At 45.8% G+C, this 14725-nt stretch overlaps 1 protein-coding gene across 7 annotated transcripts in view; it reads right to left on the bottom strand.

Moving 5' to 3' along the window:
- Positions 1 to 318: 318 nt before the first annotated feature.
- Positions 319 to 14725, bottom strand: part of TNRC6A (trinucleotide repeat containing adaptor 6A) — a 95326-nt gene continuing 80919 nt past the window's right edge. For 6 of the 7 annotated variants that reach the window (XM_061153039.1, XM_061153035.1, XM_061153033.1 and 3 more), the window contains 7 exons: positions 9141 to 9299; positions 8366 to 8506; positions 6929 to 7036; positions 5630 to 5851; positions 3758 to 3828; positions 2851 to 2990; positions 319 to 2388 (listed from right to left, as the gene is read on the bottom strand). In XM_061153039.1, the coding sequence (XP_061009022.1) occupies positions 2013 to 2388; positions 2851 to 2990; positions 3758 to 3828; positions 5630 to 5851; positions 6929 to 7036; positions 8366 to 8506; positions 9141 to 9299 (1217 nt within the window). In that variant the 3' untranslated portion in view covers positions 319 to 2012. Of the gene's footprint in view, positions 2389 to 2850; positions 2991 to 3185; positions 3314 to 3757; positions 3829 to 5629; positions 5852 to 6928; positions 7037 to 8365; positions 8507 to 9140; positions 9300 to 14725 lie in introns of those variants that run through there. The other variant, XR_009694432.1, reaches the window with a different exon arrangement.

Genomic DNA, 14725 nt, shown 5'->3' with positions numbered 1-14725 from the left:
CTTCATGTTCCAAATGGTCTCTTGCTGAGGCTTGAGATGGGCACAAATGGTGGGGAAGATGAAGTCACAGGAGAGTTTTGAGCAACAAGATCCCAAAGATGCTCAGAGAGGGTAGGAAGGAGCAAGCAACAGTTTCCCATTGTTCTCACATTATTTCAGGGTGAAATTGTGAATAAGTTCGGATAAAATGTTCAAATATTTGCTTAGATTTTTTTTTTTTAACTCGGTTGCTCTATGAGAACCCTCATACATAGCAACTTTGAAACTTTCGTTATAAAAAAGAGCGTACAAATAAATTCACAAAAAAGAGACAGTTAATGTTGAGCAGCCAAAAAGTCATGGTTTATTATATCTGAAGAAAGTTCATAATTCAAACACAACCAAACTGTACATTTTACAATCACATTCTATTTGTAAACAGTTAAAAGCCACTGACTTCTTTTGCATCTTAGGACACAAACAGTTAGAATCAAGGCAATGAAATGATGGCAAATTCTGTACTGTTAAAATTTTTACCCTTGTTTAGTCTCTCTTCTTTGACTAAGCAAGCATTATAATACCATTTGTGGGCAAAAAAAGGGGGGGGGGGGGGTGGCGAGAAAGAAATTTTAAAAATGGTGTAACTCGTTAGTTTGCAACAACATTTAAAATTTTCTTTATACAACGAACAATTCTGTAAGCCCAATATCTTGGTTACAGTATGCATAGTTACTGATTTCGGCTTTTAAGGTACAACAGTTAAACATTAACACAGTCACGAGAGCGGAAACAGAGAGCCACTTGATGGGATTACAAAAAATTATTACCTATTGATTATTAGCAAACCATCATCACTCACTAATAAAAAGACAGCATCTGAAAGCAGAATCTCAAACTCCAGCTTTAAGCATTTTTTTGTTTTTTTCTTTTCTTTTTTTTTTTGGCAGAGAAAATTCTTAAACAGAGCAATATGTAGTATCAGTGCTAAAAGTTGGGGTTTTTCTTTTTTCCTATAAGAAACTACAAGGAGTTTTTTTTTTGTGGTTTTTTTTTTTTGTTTTTTTAAACTGGGGAACTGGTTTTCCTGAGAACCATGCTCTTTGATTTAGGACAGGAATAGAAAAACAAAAGAACATGGCCAAATGCTGCTCCTTTTTCCCAGAGATAGAAAGCATCTTTTAAATCATCCTCCATTTTTTTTTTTTGTCTTTTAATTTTTTTTTAAATGATGGAAGAGTAAACATTTTTTTTTTTTTTCTCAAAAAACAAACAAAAAAATCTGTAAACAAGAAGGCTCAACGTGGGAACCTTCAAAACAAAATGGAAAGCCTATTCAAAGTGCAGGGCCCGTCCTGGGTGGCAGGTGGGCTGCAAGTCACAGCTGTGGCCACAGTTTTTCAAACTGCAGAGTGAAATTCTTTAGTTTTATAACATGAAAAAACTGGTGCAATACTTTCATTTATAGTCCTAAGTCAGTATCATAACTTGATCTTTTAAACTCCACGATACCACAATAAGGTAGGCAAACATCAAGGCATAGTAGAGAGCGCACACCTTAAGAACATCCTTGAGTAAACATTTACACTGGAACGGCTGCCCTCCCCATATTGCCGAGTAGACGGAGAGAACACCCTTCAGTGCAAAGTTAAAAGCTCATACATTATCAGCCCAAAAAACTTGTTTGCAAAAAGAAGAGAAAAAGAATGAATGGGGGGTAGGGGTAGGAAGGGGGGAGAAAAAAAAAGAGAACTCAAAGGCTAAACATGATGAGTGTACACAAGTGAGCTCATTCTACACGGCTTAGCATGTATGGCGCTATTTGGGAGTGTAAATAGATAGATACCTTTTCACATTATAATATTGGCCTGCATGATTCAAGTATTCAAACTGATATGTTTCAGGGAAAACAAAGTGGAAAATGTGCAGAGAATAGCTGTTCCCACAGGTGGCCCCTGGCTGCAGGCGGCGAGCCCAACTTAGTGCTCCTTTCTTTCGCGGCTTGAGGTCGAAGTTCGTGAGCCTAGTCTACACCGTTACATGGACTCTCCACCCCCACCCAGGTGGTCAACAGAAAGAAAAGCATTAATGGGGGATGGGCTGCTAATTCCCCGGGGGTCGCTGCTGCTGGGAGGACCCCACAGGCTTGTGGAATAATGTGGGGTCCCCCAGAGGGAAGTGCCATGAAGGTCTCCACAGTTAGTTCCCGACAGCCCAGCACCATTCCAGTGATTGAGATCGGTCCGGCTGGAGAATGAGTGGGAACAGTCGAGGGAGCCCAGCCGGCTCTGGCTGGACCCGAGAGACTGCCAGCTGGGAGAAGGGGTCAGAGACTGACTTTGTGCAAAGAAACGACTGATCTCCTCTTCACTGGCAAACTCAGCAAGAATAGTAGTGTTCCCCAGTACACACCTGGAGGAGAGAGACACAGGTGGGCCTGGTGAAGACGGGCCAGCTGCGGAGTCTGAGCCACAGTCAGGGGGAAAGCAGGGGGCAGGGCACACAAGGACGCCGAGGGCCCTCCCGCTAGCCCGCGCGCGCCCCAGCGCCCAGGGCTCCCCGACCCAGACATGCCACCCAGCTCTGCTGAGGCGTCAAGATCACGTCCTGTCTCCTAACTGGCAATTTAAGGGACTTTCTAGGGCCACTTTGATCTGGGGTGATGAGCTCCCTTCTGAACGCTGTCCTTGGAGCCAAAACACAGGAGGCCGCAGCTGCTCAGAGGTGCTCACTGCCGGGCCGCACGGGGCGGCCCGGGGTGGTGCGCAGGGTCACCGGCCGCACTTCCAGCTGCCCGAGGGGGCCCTAACAAGGATTCCGAACCTGAGACCCCAGGGGCATTTTCCAGGCACCTGCGCAGAATGGGCAACTTACATGTGCAGAGACTTTTGTGCCTTCACTACCTCTTCTTTTGAACTGTAACGGACCAAAGCGTTTCCATGTGGGAGGTTCAGGTGGAATGTTATCAGTGGGCCATGCTGCATGCACAGAGTACGCAGAGTTGAGCCATCAATCTAGGAGACAGAGCCGGGGAGCTGCCAGTTAGATGCACTGCCGCGGGGACCGTCCCGGGAGGTGGTCCCAGGCTGGGACTCTGGTTCTCTCTCTTGCCCAAGGTCCTTCACTCCTGGTGCCACTCTGCACTGGGACTCACTGCTGTCACGGGCACAGTGCCTCCCTCCCCGCCTCCGCTGGTCCCAGAGCCGTACCTCTGTGGCCTCTAGACTCCGGGGCACTCCCCAGATCCCCAATTCTTTAGTTAGCCATTGCCCCTGCTGTGGCTTCAGGTCTTCTCTCTTCCCTGCCCTGAGGACAGGATTCATCAAGGCACTGCTCCCTGGGGAGGAGGGGGGTGGGCTCTTAACACCCAGCCTCCAGAGGAGGGGGTCGTCCAGGGACTAAGAAAATGTTCTCATCTAAACGGGCAGACACGGTTTCTCAAAATGCGGTACAAGGACCACCTGCATTAAACTCATCTGAACGCCCTGAAATGCAGACCCCTGGTCCTAGCCCAGGTCTGCTACATGAGGGTCTGTGGGGTAAGATCTAGAACTCTGGTTTTGATCAGCTCCCGTGCATTTCATAGCGTAAGAACCACAGGATCAGACCACCAGCCTGCCTGAGGTATCCGAAGACCATTCTCTGCCAGGCCTTGACATCTGTTCAGTCCGCTGAGCAGGCCCGGGCAGTCCTCATCTCAGACTCACACCAGCATGGAAACCTTTGCTTCCATGTGACCTGGAACCAGGACACCATCCACCAGGATACCTGATGTTCTTACCTGAGGTGTAAGGTTTTTTAGAACAAGCCAATTTGTTATTCTCCCTGAGCTGCTCTCACCCCAGCTGGAACCTAAAGAAGGAAGAAAAAGGACAAGTCAGTCTTGCCAGACTTTGGCCCGAATGACTATTCAGGACAAACACAGCCCAGTTACACTGCAGAGATTCAGAAAGATCACCTGGGCTCAGGGCATCTGTCTCCTTCCTTCTTACTCACCTGTGCTTCTACCTGGGGTATGTTCCCCGCAGGCCAGGATGCCACCTCACTCCAGCTCTGACCAGCAGCTAATTCCTGGGGCACATGGCTTAGCCTCTGGGGGTGAGGGGCTCAGAGGGCTGTCAATTCATCACGGTGGGCGAGTGAATCAAAGGCCAGATGCCTTTGGGCTCTTCCCATTTATAAAGCTAAACCTATTCCCTACTTGGGGAATAGCCTAACTTCATGATCATCTCAGGTGCTGGATGACTTTGCACGCACGTCCCACAGGGTGCGAAGTTAGAGGGGATTTAAGAGCCTGCGATCACCCAGACATTCCTTGTTTAGTCTGGGCTACGATAGGGGCTCTGAATCTGGCTTTCCTGTCCGGCCCCAAGGCACCGTCTCCCTCTCCCACCAGCCAAGCTCAAGACATGATCCAGTCACTCCTGTCTAAAGCTGTTCAAAAGAACCTCAGAAACCCTTTAGAAGATGGCTACATGTCACAGCTGAAGGCCGCTCAGCACTCCCTGAACACCACCCCCAACCCTGGCCAAGCTCCGACTTCAACAGGAAACCTTGTGTTTCCCCAGCTCTCGGCGCCTTGGCCTACGCTGTCCCTCTGCTGACATGGCTGACTCACACAGGCTTCCTGATCCCGCCCGACTCTATCCACCACCCTGAGGGTCAGGGCTCCTAGGCCACCTTTATGACGCCCCCTCATCATGCACCGCCAAGGGGTGAGCTGGCACCCAGAAGATGCCTGCGGCCTGAAAGAATCGCTAACACATCACACCAAGCTAACTTGCATTTAGTAACCTGGAACAGACTCAAGTGTTCTTTTCACATAATTAAAACCTTCCCTCTAAGGAAACATTTTAAGTTTTATTTCAACCAATCACTGGTCTAAAGATCGGAAATTATTATTAATGAGGTTTCACTACAATTTTCAGCCTGGAGATGAGAAAACTTCGTGCACTTGGGGGACAGGGGAGCAGTTGAGCCCTGAGCCATGTTTGTGGCTGTGTGTGCAGTGTACGCTGGGGGAGGCGGCGGGGACGTGATCCCGTGTTAGTTGTTTAGAGAAGGAGCAGGTGGGTGGGAATCATTTGTCCCAGGGTTCCTAGGACAGGCCGGTTTAGGCCTGTATGGTTAATTAACAGCACCCCCTTTCACTCTGAACTGTCCCTGTTTAATCAATAAATTTTCTGATAATCCTAAGTACAGGCCAAGCTTTCACCCCAAAACAGGCCCCATCCTTAAAGGCCCAGATGGGCTGTCCCCACTGACCCCGGGTTCGTCAGATGATCCTTCTCCATGTGACGTGGTGTCAACACAAGTCTGCCACATACAGGAAGTTACTACACCGAGTGAGATGAGCTCCTGAGCAGCTTCTGAAAGGAGGGGTCCCCATTCTCCTAACTTCACTGCTGACGGGTGTGTGTTTCTGGGGAAACCCAAGTAATGTGGGCAAAATTTAAAGTAAAATTTAAGACTCTCAAAAGCATGGCCGAAGACAGTAATGAACTAGGAATCTTATGCTGCATTACATTCTAATCCTGCTTTATAGAGGGTAACGCAACAGTCTCCTTCTCAGGTCTGTTAAACTAGACTGATGGTACTGGCTGGTGTTCAGCGAATGAACCACAAGAAACCACCCTCTTGCACATTGTCTTACCTGGGGTATACCTGGCGTCAGAATTTCCCCATCCTCCACCTACTCGAAGGGGAGAATTATCCCACGAAGACAAGGGTGGCTTCTGACCAGTCAGTCCCGGAGGTGGGCGGGACGGAGCAGTGATGTTTTTAGGTGGCAGAGGGACCTTCCACAGCTCATGAGCCAGAGAGGTGTTTGTAACTGAACCAGGGGACCATGTCAATTTGGAATCACTATTTCTGGCTACTCAAAGGAGAAAAACAAAGACGGGGAGAAAGGAGAGAAATGCTTTCAGAAAAGAGAAAATTTAAGTAATGACAGTACCAATTCCTCCACTAAAAACAGATCAAACAAAAATAAACTTTAAAAAGGAACCTGCTCCCTTGGCTCAAAACAGACTGTCTCATTAATAGTTTTAAGACCTGTGAGACCCTTAATCCAGCTAACACAACAACACACTGAACACTGCTTTGAACTGCTCCAAAGAGCGAGTGGGAACTCCATAGCTTAATAATCATAAGGAGTCCCTCAAGACTGATACTCAGACCATTGGATTTTAGCATTTTGCGGTTCACTCATGAAAAAAGTAGCCTCGACTCAGGGAGTCAGTCCTCACAGCAGACATTCACAGCACGCCACTGGCCTGCTGGGCTTGTGGCGTACTTCTGATCCTCACACACTCTCTACTGAGGGTCAGAGAGGGTAAGCAATTTGCCTATGGGTCCAGTGCACGAACAGGAATACAGGAAACTAAATAAAAAAGAAGGCTAAAAAAAGCGGAGGGAGCAGAAGCCAACAGAAAAATTTTATAACTTCCGTCACCGTCAACTGTTTTTTCTACCTGATCACAAGGAGCATGTCTTTAAGCCAGCACATCTCAAACTGTGATGGGAAGACTGCTCACCACCCAGCTTACTACTGGCTTGTGACAGTACGAGAAATTCAGAGTGAGCCTTTGTAAACTTTGAGAGCACTCTGACACTGCTCTAACCCCCAAGGCTGTAATCATTTTTCTAGCAATTTCAAGTTCGGGTTTACTGTATTTTACCAAAGTGATCCGTCTGCAAAGGACTGGGCGTTAAAAAAAATAAAAGGTCCTTCACTACGGATAGTTGAGGACTACTGCTTTGAACTAAATTACATTTAATCTCAGATGAGAGTGGCTATTCAGTGAAACCTGATTATTTTAACAAATGAGGACTGGATACGATACATTCTAGAAGGGGGCGAAGAGTGTCAACACTGCCGCCCCAGTCCAGAACGCACTCCCCCAGCCCCGCGAGGCGACTCCGGGCTGGCCGGGCCGGGGCGCGGGCCCACCTGAGGCGCTCTGTGCTGTGCTGCTGAGGGGAACGCTGTGGTTGGAGGCACGAATGGATGACCAGGCACTAGTTGAAGGCAGCGTGGTGTTCAAGGATGAGGACGACCCTGCACGAGGAAGAGCCCAGTGAGCCACTCGTTAGGGCAGGAGGCCCGGCGTTCGGGACGCAAACGCATTCGGAGAGCCTGCAGCTGGGGAGTGTGCCACAGGACGGCCACAGGCGTCCTCAGGGCCTCGGGCACGGCGCCCACGACGGCAGTCTCCCTCTTGCCTCCACCTGGGCCCAGAGGAGGTCCCTCTCCCACCCGTCCCGTCTCCCCGTACGTGTCTCTGCAACACTGGCCTTGCTTCTCAGTACCAGGCTCCGTCTGCGTCCCTGGCCTGTCTCTGAACTTGTGACTTCTAGCTGGGCAGCTCAGCAAGGCTCCCTGGCACCGGCACCAGCAGTGGGCCAGGCCTTTGTTCCTCCCCACTGTGCCCCATGTTCTCCAGAACCTAGCCTCTCTTCCTATTACTGCAAATCCCCTTGATGACTACTCTCTAGTTTAGCTCCAGACCCGACCATTCCGTGAATCTCTGCAGTAGTTCCTGCTGCTGGATCCTTTCACTAGCTACAGGACACGCGCGCTCACTGCCCACGTTCTCCTGTGGAAGCAGCGGTTCCAGGCTCCACACACAGCCGTCGGCTAATTCAGCCATTTCAGAACAACGAGCATTCTTATCTCACCACTGTGACCTGGCAAACATCTGTCAACAAACTATGTAGTTGATAGAAAGTGTTGACTGTTTGACATTTCCTTTGTTACAAACTGTTTAAAGAGATAGCGGTGAGGATGTATGTTACAGACAAAGATCTATCCTCCTTCATTTTGCTCACCTTTCCTCTATTGCGTGTGTGCCTGGCATTCCTGTACATGGTGAGAAATTACCCCGTGGGAGGGAGGAGGAGGATTTTATGTGATAATCCATTGCAAAGCGCATCCAAATGCATGGACCCTTAAACTGCTCTTATTTTCACTCTGACAGACCAAGAAAGTTTCTCCAGAGGAAAGTTCTTTAATACCCAGAGTGTGAAAACAAATAATAATATAACATCTTTCATAAGAAAGCCATTTCTTAATAACCACAATATGGCAACTTCTTATAAAAATAGGTAAATACAGTTATTGGAAAGCAAATGTCTGTTGGTTCTTTGGGTTAACTAAGTTAATATACGTGTTCACCCTATCAAGTGATAATAAATCCTCACCAATTAAAAAGTGGCTGAGAGTCACCTATGGTGACCGAGAATTCTGTTACCACTGTCACAGACCCTTGGGTGTCAGGCGCTGTGTTGTGCTGGAGTGACCCCTGCTGCTCAGCTTCACGTCTGCCTTGAGCCCCGCTCACACGGCCCTGCACCCTTCAGAAACCATAAGCTGCACCCGCCTACGTACCACTGTTCCTGTCCCTGAGGTGGTCAACTTCCCGCACAGTATTAATTGAAAGATTGTTTATGACACTGCCAGGAGTGACGTAAGGGTCAGTTTCAGGGTCAATGTTTGGATAACCTTTCCATGGTTCACCAGGGCGAAATTCTGGAAATAAAAAACTTAAAATTAGTTCAGGCTTAATCATCATCTAAAAATCCACTATTAACGATCCCAAAGTTTTATTCCTAAAGTCTATGCAATTCTCAAATATTTCCCAATATTCTCAAATTATTTTTCAACACCCTAACAGGCTGATTTAATACCACAACTAATATAAGCTATTATTAATGAGTAACTTGCAAATTTTTGCATGAAGTAATTTCTCTGGGTTTATATTTTTCATATTTTAAAGTGCTTTATTACAGTCACAAAGCTACAGCAACGTGGACAGGACAAAGCAGGCCCTAAGTGCATTTCTGGTGTTCCTCAGTTGGTGGAAATGCTGTCATGTCAGTCCCCAGACACCGCTGGAGAACAACAATGAACACAGGTTTCTATCATTCTTCGTGCTGGACTAACTCACCCTGCCTTCACAGCACACAGACACCAGGAACAGGCCAGGCCACTCAGCAGCCAAACCCGATGCTCAACTTCTCATTCTCCATTTCTGTGCTCTCCCCCCACCCTTTGTGTAGTTCAGGCCAATCACACAGAACTGGGGCCAAATGATTCGTATGTCCAGAGGTACTGAAATCTTAATGGAAACAAACTCCCACAAAAGAAGATGCCAGCATCTTACCTGGTGGCCAATTAACACTGCTAGAGCCGTTAGGCGATTTGGCACGTGGCCAGCCATCTCCTATTGAACCTGGAGGACTGGCTGGTGAAGTACTGCTGTTCATATAGTCATAGGGAACAAACGGAGACTCTTCCAGCCTGAAACCACTTGAAATAGCACCTGAAAAAGAGAAAATGGAAGGGAAGTGTGAGCAAAAAACACCATCACTTTTATTTCTTGTAGTCTGTCAAACACAGTAAGAAAACCTTTCATTAGATCTGTGGGTTCCAAACTGTGTTCTGTAGCTTAGGTGAAGATGTCAGGAGGAAAAAAGCCCTGAACTTTCTTCAAGACCTCAATCACCTCTCTCCAGTGGGGTCCTGGGCCTCAGTGACAGTATATTCATTGACAGAAAAGCTGAAGGACAGAGGGCGGAAGGGGAGAATGCATGGTGAGGAGGTGAAGGGCCGGCATGGAAAGAGTTTGGGGGGAAAATTCCAGCCAGTGGGTGAGGCCTGCACAAAGACTGGAGGAGAAAAACTGCCACTTCTCAGGAACTGAAAGATCACTGGGTCCAAAAAATAGTAAATGGGAGAGTGAACAACATGAAGGAGCTGGGCCCTGATCTTGAAGGGCAGCAACGACCAGGACATTTTGTCTTAAATGCTTGCAATTCAAAGACCCTGAGGTGGGGTGCTGCGTGTTCTAGCTGCCCCGGCCCCACCACTGCAGACTGACTGATGCCCTGTCTGTTCCCTCAAGCCTTCACAATTGGCAACACCCTAGGATTTGGCAATGAGTTCACTTTATCTAAGGGTTTTAGGAAGGGAAGTCATACTAATACAGTTCCATTTGTTCTGAAGTCACATGTGCTGTAGTGTAGAAAAGAGAAGGCAGGCTAGCACGGAAGCAGGGAGACCATTAGGAGACGCAACAGATGCCTAAACCAGAAAGCAGAATGGGCACTATCGAGATGGACTGGATGGGGAGACTGGAGGGAGGAGGAAATCGAGAATATCTCTCAGGCTCAAATATCCACCAACTGATGAGTACATAAACAAAACGTGGTACATGTGATCCAATTCAACTATAAACAGGAATGAAATACAGCATGCTGCAACACAGATGAACCTTGAAAACATTATGCTAAGCCAAAAATGCCAGCCGTAAGAGACCAGATATTACATGCTTCCACTTACATGAAATGTCCAATACAGACACATCTATAGAAAACAAAAATGCTAGTTTTCACTTATGGCTAATGGAGGTGGGAGGGATGACACCAAAGGGGTTCCTCCGGGGTGACGGTGTGATGGGCACACAACGCTGAGAATGTACTAAAAGCCACAGAAGTGCACACTTTAAAAGCAGGCCTGTCCATGTAAATTATCTCAGTAAACTTTTTAAAAAAGAGAATGCCTCTTACATTTCTAGATTCAATTTCTGGAATGGGGAGGAGCAAGGGTGAAGAAAGTGAAACCTATCAGATCCCTCTGGGGTTCTCCCGCGTACAAAAGCTTTTCCGTGTCCCCCATTTCTTGTTTGTAGAAAAAAGATTTCGGCCTCCTAGACCTTCCCTGAGTTCCAAATGGCTGATTCAATTAGGGGAGGGAGGGAATACAGAAACAAAGGAAAGGCAGTCAAGAAACAACAGTACAGCCAGGCCCTGCTTCCTCCTCCCAGGCTATGTTAACAACCCCCAGCCAGGTGGAGGGCGGTGACTGCAGGCTGAGCGTGAGCACCGGACCCCAGAGGATGGACCAGAAGGCTAGTGGCTGAGACTCCTGAGCCACCACCGTGTTATTTCACCACCCATCAGAGGACGGTAATACCCCTGCAGTCCACCCCCTCAATTCTGCCTATAAAAAACCTCTTCCCCTGAAAACCACGGCGAGTTGGGCTTTTTGAGCACCAGCTGAACATTCTCCTTGATTGGCCTTGCAATACGCTATTCCAAACTCCGACATTTCCGTTTGTTTGGCCTCACTGTGTGTCAGACACACAAAACTTGATTTGACAACAAAAGGAAAGTCTCTTGTCTATTGCAGATTTTGAAATAGATATGAGGAAAGTTTTGGTTCATGGACCCAGGGCTGCTCCAGCTATGAGCTTCTGGTAAAACACAGGACCTCAAGTCACTCACTGGTGGGCACTAACGCATCCCTGACTTGAGTCAGTGATCCCACCAACTCCACTGCCCTCCCTTCTCTGGCGTCCTCATCGAGCTATTACTTTTATCTGCGTGAGCTATGTATCTTAGCTGAATTAAAGTCACTTGGAAATAAAGTAGGATATATAAAGTAGTAGTTCTAAGTAATATAGTGACTAAGCATGATTGCCAAATTTCAAGTGATTAATTCTTATGCAAGAACCAGCAATAATAAAAGCACTCCCTGTCCTCCACTTGTTAAAAAGAAACAATTTCTACTTATTAAAACTTCATTTTGTTAAAAAGGAAAATAGACGTGACTTAAGTGTTAGCCATGGTCCAGTTACATTCTATCAGTCAATACTGATAGAGAACATCAGAAAAATGAAACATAAAATTTATGTGGGAGGTTTTAGTTTAAGCAAATAGAGCTGGATTTACACTGGAGAAATGGCCCTGTCTTAGAGGGAGGGCATTCATGACATAACAATGATGGCAACAGCAATAACGAGGAAGGCTCTCCACTGGTCACTTATGTGTCTAACCCTGGTTAGTGCTTAAGTGCTTCAGAGATATTGCCTTACTCATCCTCAAAACACCACAAGGGGTACTATTATTACTCCCATTGAGCAAATGATGGACTGAAGTTCAGAAAGGTTAAGTTACTTGCCACTGCTAATACATAGCAGAGATAATACACTGCAGTTAAGTGTTGATTCTAGAATCCGTATTTCTTTTGACATTTTTTCATTGTCTCAGCTGCCACTTTTAAGGGAAACTCCAGATGTAATACAACACTGAGAGGCATGTTAGCTTAGAATTCAGGGCTGCTTGATTCAGGTTCCAATGTTCCTTCAATTACATGGCAATTTGACCTTCAATTTCGGGTAATCATCAGTCCAGTGTGTACAAAGCAGCAACCTGACCTTTAAGCCAAGGTTAGTCAAAGTTTTAAGAGAAAATCCAATGAAAAGGAAAGGAATCGATGTCACAAAATATCCTTTTAATACTAAACAGGGGAACATAGATCTGATGTTACTTAAGTTAGAAAACAAGTCTCTCCTAGCTCTTATTATCTAAAATAACTAAATCCTGTCAATTTTGCTTTCTACATAAACTCTTTTTCTGTGATCACAAAGATTTTGGAATCATTTTGTTGTGGGTTCCCTGTATATAGCATACAGTCAGGTTTTACTTTGGGATTCAATATGAATTTCTTTTAATAAATTAGTTTGACCCACTTACATTAATCAAATTGATATATATTTGGTTTTAGCTCTTTCATATAATTTTATATGATACCTTTTATTTCTTTATAAGCAACAGCCCTCAACTCTGAAATAAACGTATTCCTGCTCCTGAACATTGTACTTTTCTCTGGGCGACAAGGGGCAAGGGGTTTTAAAAAACTGGTGAAGAAAACAGAATCTTGGGACCATAAAGTATAAAGTATCACAAACACCCCAGAGCCCAGTCCAACCCTCACTGCTCCACAACTCCGGGGTTCAACATCCTTGTCTCCACTCTGCTCCCCTGGTGTTTTGACTGTGGAAGGTGCACAGAGAAGGGTTAGCACAGCAGGGCTAGGCTGCACATGGCAAAGAGCTCCAAGACCAGCCCTTGACGGTTGCTGGGCTCCTGTAGCTCACAGAAGAGCCTGTCAGCTGCCAGATAAGAGTTCCTTTGCACAACCATGGCCATGCAAGAGTTTCTGATAACAACAGGACTTGTGGTGAACATCTATTCTTCTGTGCATGGGGCCTGGATCATGTTTTTTATGTCTCAACACACAACCCAAATCAAAATGATTCCGAAATCTTTGCAATCACAGAAAAAGAGAGTTATGTATGTAGGGTCTGCAGGGTGCTAGAGATTGACACATAAGTGTGTTCCAGGACTACTGACTCCTGATAAAAACTGAGGACACTAAGGCTTGAGTGAGCGTCTCTGCTTGGCAATACTTTGTACATGTTCTCACACACTGCTGCTGGGAGAATCAAGTCCAAGAGATCACACTGAGAGGGGAACACAACAGAAAGCTTCTTTTAGTTTCTCCTGGACTCTCTTCTATGCACATTCTGCCTTTGCTGATTTTAATCTGTATTCTTTCGCTGTAACAAACCATAACCATGAATATTATACTTCTCTCTGAGTTCTGTGAGTTCTCTAGGACAACTAGTGTACCTGGGGATCTCTGACACAAACAGTTCTCTTGACTTTGCCCTTTCTTCTCAGCTCCACAACTATCTTGCTAGCCTGCTAAGCTTCACTAGATGGAGATAAAAATAGAACCCGTGTAAGACTGTGATGCAAGTTATCAGAGCCAGCCAAACATTTCCCACAGGCCTCTCCTGTCTCCAGGCTCAGCCCATCTCTGACGTGAGCCTGAATACTGCGATCAGATCATTCGTCCTTAAAAAAAATGATCTCCACACTCCTCTGCTACTATTAGAAAAACAGCCCCCATTTTCTATAGCATAGAAATACAAATGCCAATAGAGCCAATCAGGTTTTATAAACAAGTGAAGCAAGTTCCCTTTAGAAAAAAAATCCCATGGTCCTTCCTCAAGTAGAAACACAATTTCAGGGAAATATCCCTCTGGTTAGGGAGTATAGAAAAATATTTCCCCACCAGGGGGAGGGGAGTGGGAAGAACGAGAGAGTAAGCAGCCACTCAGCTCGGGATGGTGACAGCTCTGGAGATTGGCACCGGCAGATCTTTCCATTCTGCAGAGATTCCAGAAATCTGAACACAAAACTTCGTGAACGTTTGAACGGATGCTGGTTCCAAAAAACTTATTTTCAAAATGGTGAGGGTCTAACAGCACGTAACACACAGACCCGCCATTTGGGGATCGCTCCTAAAATACATGAAGTTAGATCCCGATTTTACTCTTATAAGGGAAAAAGAACAAATGGCACCAAAATATTAATAATAGAAATAAAATGATTAGCATTTCTCTTTGTAATGTAAGGAAAACAGAAAACAAAGCAAACACAAAGAATGTGCCTGAGAAGAAGCCTCTAAGTCTCCACCAAGATGAAGAGATGTAGCAAGAGAAGGAAAAGAACCACGGGGCAAACAGGAGGAGTTCAGGGAGAAAATGACAGTATAAACAACCAGACTTACTAGGATATGAAAAAGCACCTTCGTTAAACAGGCTGAAAAGCTTAAAACACAAAAACACAACCTTTTAAAACCTGAAATTTAGAGGGAATTTAGCCAGTATTTTTCAATAACTATAAATAGAGTATAACCTTCAAAAACTGTGAATCACTATACTGTATGCTTGTAACTTGTGTAATACTGTACATCAACTCTACGTTAAATTAAGAAAAAAGAATAGGAACCTACACTGAAGTAAAAGAAAAGCATCAACTTCCTCGTTATTCTGAAGAGAATGTTACTAGAATATGTTCATTAGACTGCTATGTATACAGGTATAAAAGTATTTAT

Source organism: Dama dama, chromosome 10 (genome assembly GCF_033118175.1).
Source record: "Dama dama isolate Ldn47 chromosome 10, ASM3311817v1, whole genome shotgun sequence".
Lineage (NCBI taxonomy): Eukaryota > Metazoa > Chordata > Mammalia > Artiodactyla > Cervidae > Dama > Dama dama.
This window is presented reverse-complemented; position numbering and strand designations above follow the sequence as displayed.